Consider the following 13,980-nt stretch of genomic DNA (forward strand, 5'->3'; position numbering starts at 1 on the left):
CCGATTATCGTGGTCGTTGGTCCGGGTAATCCGTTACATAAATGCCACGCGTCAAGACCGTTCTGCCATATTGTACTGTCAATCGTACGGGTGTCAGACCGTACGACTCAACCTTATCCTTTTAGGATTTACTTTATTCAAAAGGGCTTTTATGTTATATAGAAGGCCCATAAGGCAAACCTATAAATAGGGGGCATTACCCTACTTTCAAGGGTTGGCTTCTTCAGATCTAGAACATTGTAATAACAAAATATATAAAATCTCTCCCTCTCATTCCCTGATTTTGGTCCGGATTTAGTGTGTTCTTCTTTAGCTTTATTTAATCAAACAATATTCATACATTATTTAATATATACATTTAGTGTAAATCACCGATTATTATTCACTTGCTCACAGTAGATCCTAATCCATTTTCTTCCAATCAAATAGATTAAAGCTCATTCACATATCCTATACCTCACTTACAAATTCAATTGATTACCTAAATTCGGGGTAAACAACTAGCGCATGCAGATTGATTTTCCTGACTAAATTTCTTGTTTTGGAATATGAGAATACAGTAATTAAAACGATTGATCCAAAAGGAGGATAAAAACAAAATAAGAGATACAAGGCCAACTAAGTTTAGGTGAAGCAATTTTTTTTAATAGCCGTAGACCATAGTGTTCCGATCAGTTTGCGCGCACTTTGCTCAAGCATTTTTTGTTTAATTTTCTGACAACTACGATGTCGGACTAGTTTACGTGCACCTTAACTAATTTTGTGAGTGTACATGCCATGCACCTTCTCAAGCAGTTTTTGTTTTATTGACAACTGAGTTGGACTAGTTTACGTACAACTCGACTAATTTCATGAGATACATGCTACGTACCTTCCACCGGCACAAGTGCTCAAGCTGTGTTGCATCTCTAGTTTAATCACAAACTTATTTTGATTAGACATTAGTGAAGTAGTTGATGAGCGTAGGGGGTGGACTTTATCATGCAATGCATGCGTAGAAACGTATATACCTTCCTAAATGGCTCTACTATACTAATACTATCAAAAGTTGGTTAATTAGTTGGGACTTGAGAGGTTAGGTCGGCAAATAGAGTGTATAGGAATAATAATAGTAACAAATTAAGAATAAGTTCTTTAATATGCAGGCACTTTCACAGATGGGCAGGTCATAAATTTAACTCCGTTAGTACATTCTGTTCATAATGAAATATATTTTCAAACTCCAGGAATCAACTTTTACATGCTTATTACTGGTCCTTACTTCGTTGTGGTCTCACAAACAATTAATTAAATCCTCCGGCCATCTAATTAACTCAGACTCCTAGGTTCATAGTTCGATTAAATTACAGTAACTAGCAATTAGGATTAGTGAAATAAACTGATGGCAAATTTTAGAGAAATTAACAGCTATATGGATAACAGTAAAATAGTAAGAAAAGCAAGTCATGACATATTTTATATTACTCTTCCAATTCTTGCTATGAGATGTGCCCTCAACATCTCTGCTGGATGAAAACATTCCTTACATCTATAGAATTTAGATGACAGGTAAATATTCTATGAATAGCTTGCATCAAACATAAAAGAAGGAAATATGTGGCAATTGCCCGTTCTCCTGCAATTTAAGGGAAACAAGTGAGATATATAACATAATTTGATAAAGAGAACTCATAAACATTTAACTTCGTTAGGACATCATATTCAAAGGAAATACTCGTGTGTTTCTTCGATATATCTCACTTGTTTCCCTTAAATTGTGACGTAGCATCTTCAGAAGTAATAACGAAATAAATTTCCAAAAATATGTGGTAAAACAACGGTTCAACTTCATTTTAGACCTTGTGGTATTAGTCTACCGTGTACAATTTGGAAAAGGGATATAAATTCATGTACAAGATGTAACAACTTTCGCGCAATCCAGGAACCATTAATAATAAAATTCATACTTACAAGAGCAAAACTTTGAGACATCTTAGAAGTATTTCTAATTGTTTGCTGAAAGAACAACATACTGGAAATTTACAATAAACTTCGTCTAAACCTAATTGGATATGAGAGAAATTGGATATGTGAGAAGTTTTTCGCTCTCTACTAGTTACAATAAAGAAGATGAAAAATAAGATCTATAATTAGTGCGCAGCTAAATACGCAGTGGCGGAGCAAGAAATTTATATAAAGTATTAAGAAAAATTGTAGGATGTTAAAGCTGTGATTTGAAACCTATGAACTTATGAAGCAACTTTTGTACCTCCTTTGCAACTACACTAGAATCTTTTTTCATGCCAAGGGGATTCAACAATTTACCTATACCTTTACTCTATAGCCCTTCCACACTCTATTTGCCCTTCCCCTATTTAGTTACGCCACTGTAAATACGATATGTTCCGTATCTTTTGTATCAATTTTACTTAAACAAAATTGAGCTTGAATATTTTGATTATCTTTTAAAATTCTTTTATTGGCTAAACAAATGGCGGTGGCACTTAGAAAGGGCTTGATCAGTATGACAACTGCTTATTTTAAGCAAAATGAAAACACTGATGCTAAAGACACGTTCAATTTGTATAAATGGTTAATCCAATTCTAATGATAAAAGAAGCCAAAACCCAGAATGTAGAATTTATACCACTTCGAACCACAAGAAAAACTACAAATAGAAACTTACTGTCTTTGATTATTAATATTGTGTATTTCAGTAAAGAGGTAGAACTTTATAAACGTATATAGTACTAGAAATAGGATCTCTTACTGTATTTAATTTGTTGTACCTGTGAAGAATGTAGCATGATTGTGTTTGATCATGTCAATCCAGGACAAGGCTAATTCAAAATATCTGAAGTAAAGAAGAATCATTTCCTTCACTTGTCTTCAAGAGAATTCGAGTGATTTGGGAGTGCTCCTCCTCCACGGATTTGCCAACATCTTTGACTTGGCCTCAACGCACCTCACTAGATACTACAATTTCTTCTGATCGATCTAATAATTCAAGAACTAATTATCGCCGCCTTCATGCATGTGGTTGATTATCATCATCATCATCATCATCTCTTGAAGTAGTCCACCCGGGAGCATCATTAAGACTGAACGGTTTCAAGTTAAGAGTTGGCATCACAAGTGGATTTGGAAGGACCTGTTGTGAATTTGAGCTGAAGAAATTGAAATGGTTCAGCTGCACCCTCGAATCACTCTCAACCGGATAATTAGTCATATAAGGAGAAACAATAGGTTGGAATGTTGAAGCTGTTGGATTGAAATATAACTGAGAACCTGAAGGAAAAGGCGAGGTCGATGCCAACGATAGAGGAAAACCATTTTGAGATTCTTCTATTAGGGATGAAAACGAATTGTGTCCAAAATTAGCTAAAGACAAATTCGAGTTAGGCTCCCAATGACAGAACGGATTATAGGGCATGCCTGGTAAATTAGAAGATCGATTGCCTAATGGAAAGAAGCTTTGCCCTCCGATATTTGGTTCCTCATTTGAAGCAATTGACTTGTTTTTCCCAGATGTGCCTGATTCTGTATCAATTGCCATGGTTTTCTCTCTCAAACTAGCTTCACCAAAATGACGATCATCACCTATTTTATCTTTCAAATAGTGTGAATTCGCGTTGAACAAGTGAGAACGAAGTTGTTGGAGATCATGAACCGATTCCTGAGGCGGTTGTTGGAACCGAGTGAAGTATTCTGGAGGTACTGGAAGTGGTGGAAGCTTATCAATGTCATGTTTAGTTGCTTCGAGTAACCAATCTACAACTTTGCTAGGTTGGCTGAGCCCAAGCCTATCTTGGAGCTCATACAATTGAATTGCAGTTGGCACTGAAAGTCTAATTCTCCTGTCTCTAAGCCCCCTTATTGTGCACACCTTACTGTGCCTATCTTTCCCTCCCAAAGTACGCGATACACGTACTATTCTTGGGTTTTTAAAGCCTCCCCACTGCCTTGAACTTGATGGAGTAGTCCTTGAGCTCAATTTATTGGTTTCACCGGATTCTTGCTTCGTCTGAAAATTGTTTCCACTTGAATTCATGATATTATCTGTCATTTTTCATCATCGATCTGCAAGAAATCAACAACACAACGAAAAGTATCAAGCATGCATCTATTAGATCGACAAAAATATTACTTCAGAAATGAAGTTAAATTGCAAATTATGCTGCAACAAAAGAGGAATGAATATAAGGAGATCAATACCCTGTCAAGAGAAGACTATGCGAAAATTTTCTTGTGTAGATCCTAGCTTCTATGCAATTTGGATAAATTTGGAGTTGTGGAGGAAATTAGGGTTGATCTTAGGAACTTGTAAGTGCCATCAACAAATTGAACCTCCAAAATAATTTTACTAAAAAGCAAGATTTTGTAAGAATGACTAAGATCTAAAAATCTTCCTATGAATGGAAGATGGTTTAAGATTTTGTATAAACAATAAAAAAGTTATAAAAGGTCACAATTAAGTTGAACTCACATTAGGTTTTGTAGAAGATAAAGTACAACTTGTCTCTTTGATTTTAATTTGAGCAGCTAGCACAACCTCGACATGGAAGAATTCTTTGATAACTGATAGCATTTATGTTCTCTTATAATTTCTCCGAGGCTTGCATCAAAATGAGTTGTTGGAGCAAATTTGACCAAGAAAACAGCTTATGCAGAGAATACTTACAGGATAAGTTATGGTTTGGGGAAAAAGAAGAAATGTTAAGATTCTCACTGTGTCATATTTCAAAAAGGAAAGTAGAAGTATGGCAAATCCTTCTCCATATGTCGCTTACACGTGCTGACACGTAAATTTGATCAATAGGGTTAATAAGAATAAGTTTAAGTTCTTACATTGATGACATAGGAGTACTAAATCTTAACACTATCAATTAAATTGACCTACTACATCATGTAACTCAATATGCTAGTTAAATAATGTATATGATTCAAATGCATTAGAAGTTCAATTTCTCGCATTTAGACTACTCCATGTTGAATAAAATGTTTTGGCAATGAATTACTGTCAATAAACTAGTCGATTCTAGCAGTTTCACGTTTACATTTTCAGTTGTCATACTAATTAATGATGCTACAAAAGAAAGGTACGCTGTTAACCTCACAAGGACCACCCTAGAATTAGAAAAAGAAAGGGCTTACTGCTTTCCTGCTAACCGCTACTAGTAGAGCAGTAGTACAATATAAATGGCGAATCATCTGAGCCACTCATCTGTCCCAATTTATATTGCTCTTTCCTTTTTGTCTGTCTCTACTCGCAAGTAAATGCATTCATTTTCATATTTAAAATAATTTAAATTTAAGTTCTTCTAACCTTTAACGAAATATAATTTATAGTCGTACAAATATGTATGATATATTTTAAACCACAAATTCAAAATAGTTCTTTCTTTATTAAACTCCGTACAACATTACATAAAATGGGATGAAATAACTGCTCCATGCTTGCCTAGAAATATAAGAAATCTTTGACAAAAGTAATTGGTAGTACGGTACCATGTATCTTATTTTCCTTTAGAAGAAAACTATATTTGTTTCTGAAACTTTTAAAAAGATGCTGAAACAGCTAATTTACATGATCATAAAGAAGAAAGATTAATGCCAGACACTAAATGAGAATGGTCAGTAATTATTTAAATCTATCAAATTGAAAAATTAATTAATAATTAGATAAACTTGCGGACAGTGGTATATATATATATCCCAAAGTTGTGGTTCATGCTGTAGGAGTTTTTCATTAGCTGGAGAAATTTTATTGTATTGAAAGAAGAAGCTATGCTCATGTAGAGGAGGGACCAACCAATAATATAGAAGCTCTTAAAAGACTTGCCACTTAGTACACAGAAAAAGGACCACTTCTATTTTGCAGTGAGATTTTTGTATGCAGGAGCAACTAGGACTTTACTAACTTAAACCAGCTACGTAACTAATTAATTATCACCCATTTGTTTTTCTTCACGTCTTGTATGGTACTAAAAAGGAACTATACAAGTCTTTAACATTTGAATGCACTTTGTATAAGTCCTAAAGGCACCGGTCTTCTGCAAAATCATGAATTCCCAATAATTACTGTAGAAAGACAAGGACAATTAAAGAAAAATCAAATTCCAATCAACTGTTCCATTGGGTAACTGTCGAATTAAAGAATAATCAAATTCCAATCAACTGTTCCATTGGGTAACTGTCGAAGGAAAGGTACCATTGCATCAGCAGAACTATGTATACATATGCAAGAAAAATTAAAATATAACTACACATAAAGTAAGATTACACTCATCCTGAATTCGCTGACTCTAACATAGGTGGAGCCAGGATTTGAAATTATGAGTTCTGAACTTGCATGCTATCATACTCATAGCTCTTTTTTTTTATAATATTGGAGAGATGAAGGAAAAACGGGGAGGTGATCACAGAGTGGAGAATCAAACCTTCACCAACTAGACTACTAAGATTCTCTTATAGCTCATTTTAGTCCATAAGTTTGCAATTAAATACTTATTCATACTTAATATAAATACAAGATATAAGCAAAAGCTACTGGATTTGTTCCGTAAGGACTACCCGAAACAGTATAACACAGTTGATTGACACAGGAAAAAAGGTCGGGGAGAGGTACTGTGGTCTGGAGAGAACTAAATTGATGTGTGGAGTAAACCCTAATGAAAACAGTTAAAAGGATGCTTTTACAGGCTGTAGCTCATTATAAGGACTAGACTTGGCTACAATCATAGCAGGCCAAAAGCTAATATCATTACTGAATTTATAGTCATAATTGAGCATGAAAAAGCACCTAATATTTAGAACCCTAGCTACAAATTAAGATTGCAAGTTGCTAGTAAAAGTTTCAACAAGTAAATCCCAACTAATTAACTCCTAGGTTAAGCTGCCAAATTTTCCAATTTCTCCTTCTACCTTCTCCAGGAGAAACATATTCATCTAATTTGTGCTTGAATTAAGTGAAATCAAATATATATATAGGGCAAAGCAAGAAAAAGAGAATAAGAAGAAAAAAACAAATATAAGCAAGTAATCATAAATGGATGATTAACTAACTGCCTCACAATGTAAGAAATAAGAAATAATAAAGGGAGGATCCCCATATATAACTATCTGTTATTTTATGCAGACTAAGTTGGCGTTTGGCCAACCCATGGTTTGAAACCATGGTTTCAAACCACCGTTTGGACATACGTTTGGAATCATGGTTTCAAAAACAACTCATACGTTTATATTTTGTAAAAAAAGACCCATAAGTTGGTAGATATTTTTAACAATTACCCCATCAATCATTTACCAATCTCATTAACTTCCACCAACCTTTATTTATGTCTACCAACCTTTAATTTATGTGGGAAGATTATATTAAAGAGTAGTTACATTTCTATTCATGTTAAATTTTCGTTTTTATTGAACTAAAGTTTGATTAATTGATGTTGCATTTTTTAGAAAGGCCTTCTAGTAGTGTACTAATTTTGTTATAAATTATGATTTGCTCATTTGGTAAGATTATATAAGAATTGATAATATTTTGATAGTTTTCACAATTTGTGGGATTTTTATGTCTATAAGAAAAGATACAACTTAAAATGTTCAAATTGTATATCCAAACATGGTTTGAAACCATGGTTTGAAACATCAAACCGTGATTTCAAACCATGTCCAAACGGGGCCTAACAGAATGAATAATGGACTGTGCTAGCTACGAACTGCTAAATTTCAAGCCCCGAAGGAGCTGATAAACTGTCACTTCCATTTTATTTTTTTAACTCATAACAGATGATACAGTCTTCAATTCCTCTCTCTCTGTTCAATTAAAACTTCCTCCTCTTTAATTTTGTTGATATTGGTATTACAAAAGAAAATCATGTAGTACAAATTATTGGTAGGTTTCAGTAATTTCTTAACTATTTATTCCTAGCAGTTTGGTCCTTTAATTTATCAAAAGTGCATACTTTAAATTTGGTTTCCATTAAATTTAATGGAACTGTGCAAAAAAAATCTGGTGTACACTCACATTTAGAGGTATATATATATATATATTTTTTATTTTTTTTTTGCAAATTCTGCTATTTTAGTCTATTTCTAGAGTTTGATAAAGCTTTTTAAGGTAAAATTTTTGCTAAGGCTGATTCGTTCGTCAAGTCTGAAGCAGTTTTACCGAGGAGGTTTCCAGTATGGATGTTCTTTTTTAAGGGCTTATGCATGGCCTTTTTATTTGTTAGTAAAACTAATCCAGTAGACTAAGAAATGATTTCATTAATCTTAACTTAATTTTTCTTTTTATTCTCAAATAGATACTGTACATATGGGGTTCGATCTACTAGCCAGTTGTATATACGTAGTGTCACTTTCAGTTCAGACAGTTGCACCCCTCAACCCAATGCAGTGTCTCAAGTTCACACTGCCACACTTCATATTTCACAATTACACCTTTCTTGTTCCTTTTATATTGAAGGAAGAAAATGAAAAAGAAGAGAAGGTGCAGACGTGATGAATTCAATGATAAATGAATGCATGCTTCAAATAATGCAATTACTTTGCAGAAAAAAAAGCGAACTGCTAGTCCCTCTAAAGCGAACTGCTAGTCCCTCATAGCCAACAGCCCGCAACCCCACCCCACACCCCTAAGATCCTCAACGGTATATCCAAGTTCAGGGGTAATTAAGATTACCAATATAGGAGTTGTAATTTAAGGAAATATGAAACACGTCAAATTTGAGAGGGGTCTTTAATTCTACCTAAATTTAAATAAAATAAAATAAACGAATTATTCACACTGATATCTACATCAAATCACATTAATTTACCATGATCATTAAGTGGAAAATTTGGTGTACACTCACATTTAGAGGTATATATAAAAAGAATTAAAACAAAGTTGAAACTAATGTGATCACTTTTATAAAAGAAAACTAGTTTTTATTAGTCATAAATATTCTAAAAAGAGAACCTATAAAAAAATTAGATTAAATATGAAATAACTCATTTAAGAAATTAGTATATCTGAACTTGAAAAAGTAAAATATTAAAAATAAAGTTAATGAAAAAGAAAAAGATGGTAATGTTATAATCTTGAGATGTAAACTTGAGATTTGACCTCCTTAGAAACCGATTCGAACGGCTAAGTTGAAAAAATCATTTTACAAAATTTAATTTTACTTTCTATAAATTAATGTTATGCATGTAGATATATAATTTTCTTAAATATTTAATTTTGTTTAGTTAACCTATTATCTTCTTTTGGTGATTTTGCTTTATTTTTTATAAAAAGGAAAAAATGGTTAAAAAAAAAAGGACAAATAAAGTAAACTTTTATTTCAGCCAACTCTAAATATGGAACAAACTAAATTTGAATCGTTTTCTTCACAACTTCAATCTCCGCCAACTTTGTATATGGAACTTCCCTACCCTTTCTTCTTCCTCTTTGTTTGTTTTATTTCCTTTTTTATACCGATATTTTTTCCTCCAAATATTATGCAAATTCCCAAAAATCAGGAAAGTGATTATGCAAAATCCCCCAAAATCAGTACTTTCCTGCGATGCTCTTATCTCTCCTATAAATTCGAACGGTTATTTTTCTACTTTGATATATAAATTCAAAGTGCTTCAATGGAAAAATTGGAGAGATGACAGAAACAAAAAAAAAAAAAAAAAAAAAGAAGAAGAAGAAGGAAAAAACAACATTCACACAAATCAGTATAGGAAAATATGCCAAATTGGTCGTAGCATCACGGGGGAAAGAAAGTACGTTTACACAAGTCCATAAAAAGGTATATCAAATTGATTGGCTTATGGAAGAAATTTCTACAGTGCTCTGGCCCTTGCTTGTTTTTTCTTCTTGCTTCACTTCATGATATTCACGAAATTTTAAACCCCTAGCGTTAGCTGACTCCCTTTGCCATGTTCACGTCATCGTTGTCAAAGGAGAGCTAATTGTATATTAGTATATATTTAAATAGTATGATAATGGCTTGATTTTAGAAATTGGCCTTCGATTGCTAATGGCTTGGTCCCTTGACCACATTCATTTTAACAATAAACCTATCTATGCTAAGCCGTATTGCACGAGATTTAGATGGATTTGGTGTCTGTTTATATAGTGTTCAAAATATAATGGTGAAAATCCTTTTCAAATTCTATAATTAATTACTGATGCATATTGTATATAGCAATAACTGAAAGAATTTGGAGGAATCCATAATGATAAAAAGGGTAACCGAAAGAATAATCAATGTTATAACTGTAGCTCTATGTAAATGCTAATTGCTCCATTATATTCACTATTGCAGTTACTTAGGTTATTCCCTTTGAAAAGAAGACAATTAATATTTATTTAACATGAAAAATTAGAAAAAGGCCAAAAAAAAAAGAGATAAAAGATAAATAACAATGCTGGTCATAGGGAGGCGTCACATCACCTTGTCTAGCCTAACTTTATATTATATATAGATTAATTCACTATAATTACTTAGTGATTTATAAAGGTGTATATTAAAGACGCATATCATGTAGTATTATTGATAAAATGTAAACATCGATCAGAGTTTTTTTTTTTTTTTTGGCCACATGTCTGTTTCTTTCTTCTGTACTTGCAATAAAACGCATCAAAAGGCTGTTCTAGATCTTGATCAAATGAAAATTTCACAAGTCCTTCGATATGTCTGGGAAAGGGCATTGGGAAAGTAGCAAAGCTGAGGTATCAAAAAAAAAATTAAGGTTCTAACTCTAATTTTTCCAAAAAGGAAAAAAGAAAACTTTAATTTTACCATATAACTTGCAGTTTGTGCTGAATCTGGAAGTTTTTTTATCAGCGTTTATAATTCTCCTTAGAGGAATTACTTGTATATTCATTATGTATTAAAACAAAACAAAAAAGAGGATAAAAATCGGGCTTCTAGAAGGTGAAATTAACTGATTTGCTCTCCTGACTTTCTATCAAACAAGTCCTTTAACATTGGATCCAAATTCTTGTATACCCCAGAAAGGAAATTTTACTTTTCGTAATTAATTAAAATGGCCTGACTCTATCCTTAAATTTATGTCATGTCAAGTACTTAAGCTAGATAGATTATGACTTTTAATAATCTAAAACCTATAATTTATACTTTAATGGTTTACGACTTTCACCTCACAATAAAGAACTAGATCACCCATAGCATAATTAAAATGCAGGCTAATAGATAATCAAGACAATATCTCCTTAATCAAAAAGGCTAATTTCGCCGTACTTTGCTATTTATTTCTTTGGACACATAAAATTTCGGTCAAATCAAATGTATTAAGATTGTCTTAACTTGTTTGTGTTCTCAACATTACCAAATAATAGGACAATCAAGACTTCGTTGAGCTAGCTAATTGTGATTTTCACTGCATTAATTACATGTAGTCTAGATAAAAAGCATGAATCGTGGCATCATAATTAAGACCGAAGAGGCATTTTGTTGAAATGAAATCGTTAAACACCAGTCCGGCACGCGATTGGATTTTTTCTGCCCTCCTTTAAACCGCATCTCCAAATCATTCATAATTGCCGTCCTTTTCTATTAATCGCTTGTATTAATTTTTTTTCTTCTTTTACTTGTCTACTTTAGCAATTTAAGCTCCAATTTGGCTATAGATTTTGAAATTGAAACTTGAGTTTTTGAAGTTGTGATTTTTGAAACATGAAGTTGCATTTGGACAGGTATTTTACTTGGAAAAAAAATTGACGTTTTGTGAGTGGAAGTCCCAAAAACTGGTCTGGACTAGCTTTTGAAACTTGAAATTTTTTTGAATAGAAATTTTCAAAATTTTATCCAAAATCTATGGCCAAATAGATGTTTGAAAATAAATATTTCAAAACCTGATCTAAAATCTATGGCCAAACGCTACCTAAGAGAGATTTTTTAAAATATTATCCTTATCACTAAGTAACTAATGACAGTATTATAGTCAAATTTAAAGTTTTATAGCATAGTTAGTATGGGTAATTTAATAAAACAAATACTTGTGTATAATTTTTTAAGAGAAGTACCAAGGCAAATACAGGACTAGTAAAAGAAAATTGAGAGATTATTATTATCTTAATTTGTTCCATTCAATACGATACTCTTTCTTTTTCGATATTTGGATTGAGAGATTATTATTATCTTAATTTATTTCATTCAATACGATACTCTTTCTTTTTCTATATTTGGAAGATTTTAATAATAATTTCATTTTACTTTAATGTCATTGTATATTTAAGACTGCAGCTAAGTAATAAAGAGTATTTTAGTAAACTTTTTTCATTTTTATTTCCTTTCTTTACAATCCCAAACGTCATATCAATTACTCCTAAATGAAACAGAGAGTATTAAAAATGTTTTCGAGAATACTGTAATTGGGGAAGACAGCAACTGAATTCTCCGAACATCACTAAAATTCTAAAGTCGGCAGAAAAAGAAAACAGCCTTAATTTGGCAACGTTAAAGTATTAATAGGCCCGTCAAATTAGGAATTTGTGTTCGACCTATTTGGCTATCAAATTATCGAGGCCATGATTGATGATGTTTTTTAACTTCATCTTGGTCTAACTTTATGTAACAACCTCCAAATAAAAACACTCACAATAATAGAAGAACACTGATTATTGAATTAATAACCAAAATACTAAAGGGAAATTACAGCATCATAGAAGAACAATAACTAGAAGAAAGGATGAGAAGCAGAAAGGGTTTGAGAGATACAGAATTTGCCTAAGCATAATCATAATTGCATAAACCGTTCTTCTAAGCCGTGATCCTTTTAACCCGATGTTAATTGGGCCTGGGTCTCAAATCAACCTTTGTGAAGGCCTTCTAGTTCTATTGCTACTTCTCGGCTCCGTAATGGGTTGTGTGACATTGGGCTGGATTGGTTCATAACACTTTATACTGGAACTTCTATAACAGCTTTTAGATTAATATTTTTTTGTTTTTTATCATCTTTTAAATTATATATTTGAGCTTTTTCTCTTTTTTTTTTTTTTTTTAATTATCGGCATTGGGGTGTGCCGCCATGACTTTATGGTTTCCAAATCTTTGGATTTAAATGCTAACGCCCCCAATAGTGGGTGAGTTTATATTTGAGCTTCTTTCTTTGTCGTGCGCCTTTTTCCTAATCAACAAAACTAATTAGTTGGAACACAATTAGAAGACTTGTATAAGTAGAGAAGTAGGACATTAAATATTTTACCTTTAGAAAATGTAAAGTTATTTCCTAATTCCCTAAGAAAGTAACTTATGTACATTACAGAGAAGATTAGCATGGTCTGATACAAGATTGACATTTACAAATCGAGAAATAGTAGTACAATTTTTTGACAGAAAAAGAAGAAGTAATGTTCTGTAAAGTGAGAGCACCACAATACATGGTTTTGGGTTTTAAAACTCAGGCTATCAAATGGGCTTGGGTATTGTATACGGTAAAAATCGGATATATGCAAGACCGGTGAGACCGGGGACCGAGGGTAGGACCAAAGGAGCACGAGTATGATCGGTCTTTTCTTCAGACCGGGAGGATTGCACCAGATGTGGCTGATTCGAGAAAAGAGAAGTACATCTGTTGGTCCGGTGTCTCCGGACTAAACTCAGCGTTGCCGTTAGTCCGGTTTCTCCAAGTCAAGTTCTCGTGGCCGTTAGTCCGGTTTCTTCATGATTCGAACTGAACGTGGCCGTTGGTCCGATTAACCAGTTGCAGAGCTACCACGCGTCAAGACCGTTCTGTCATTTTGTACTGACAACCGTACGGGTGTCAGACCGCACGGTCCTACCTTATCCTTTTATGGTTTCTTTATTCTAAAAGGTTTGGTATTGTATGTAAGGCCCATGGGGCAAAACTATAAATAGAGGACATTTCCCTACTTTTAGGGGTTGGTTTTTTGAGATCTAGAACATTGTAATAGAAATTCATATTGAAGCTCTCCCTCTCTCTCAGATTTTAGTCCGGATCACAGTGTTCTTTGGTTTTGTTATCCACTCAATACAATAT

The 13,980-nt window shown here is 33.0% G+C and overlaps 1 protein-coding gene across 3 annotated transcripts; it reads right to left on the minus strand.

The window, feature by feature from the left end:
- Positions 1 to 1,438: 1,438 nt before the first annotated feature.
- Positions 1,439 to 4,843, minus strand: LOC132632851 (transcription factor TCP5-like). Of its 3 annotated transcripts, none has more exons than XR_009579481.1 (3): positions 4,466 to 4,843; positions 2,769 to 4,059; positions 1,439 to 1,615 (listed from the first exon to the last, which is right to left on the minus strand). XR_009579481.1 is itself a non-coding variant. In XM_060348960.1 (2 exons), exon 2 carries the CDS (start codon positions 4,043 to 4,045, stop codon positions 3,008 to 3,010), a length of 1,038 nt encoding a protein of 345 aa, XP_060204943.1. In that variant the 5' UTR covers positions 4,046 to 4,059; positions 4,466 to 4,843; the 3' UTR covers positions 1,810 to 3,007. The 3 variants fall into 3 exon arrangements, 1 of the variants encoding a protein (XP_060204943.1); XR_009579482.1 differs by lacking the exon at positions 4,466 to 4,843 and adding an exon at positions 4,195 to 4,454; XM_060348960.1 differs by lacking the exon at positions 1,439 to 1,615 and having other exon boundaries at positions 1,810 to 4,059.
- Between the last annotated feature and the right edge of the window lie 9,137 nt (positions 4,844 to 13,980).

The sequence above is a fragment of the Lycium barbarum genome, chromosome 3, assembly GCF_019175385.1.
Source record: "Lycium barbarum isolate Lr01 chromosome 3, ASM1917538v2, whole genome shotgun sequence".
Lineage (NCBI taxonomy): Eukaryota > Viridiplantae > Streptophyta > Magnoliopsida > Solanales > Solanaceae > Lycium > Lycium barbarum.

Bases quoted from the DNA above. Each gene is read 5' to 3' on its own strand.
- LOC132632851 (XM_060348960.1), bottom strand. From the start codon at position 4,045: ATGACAGATAATATCATGAATTCAAGTGGAAACAATTTTCAGACGAAG.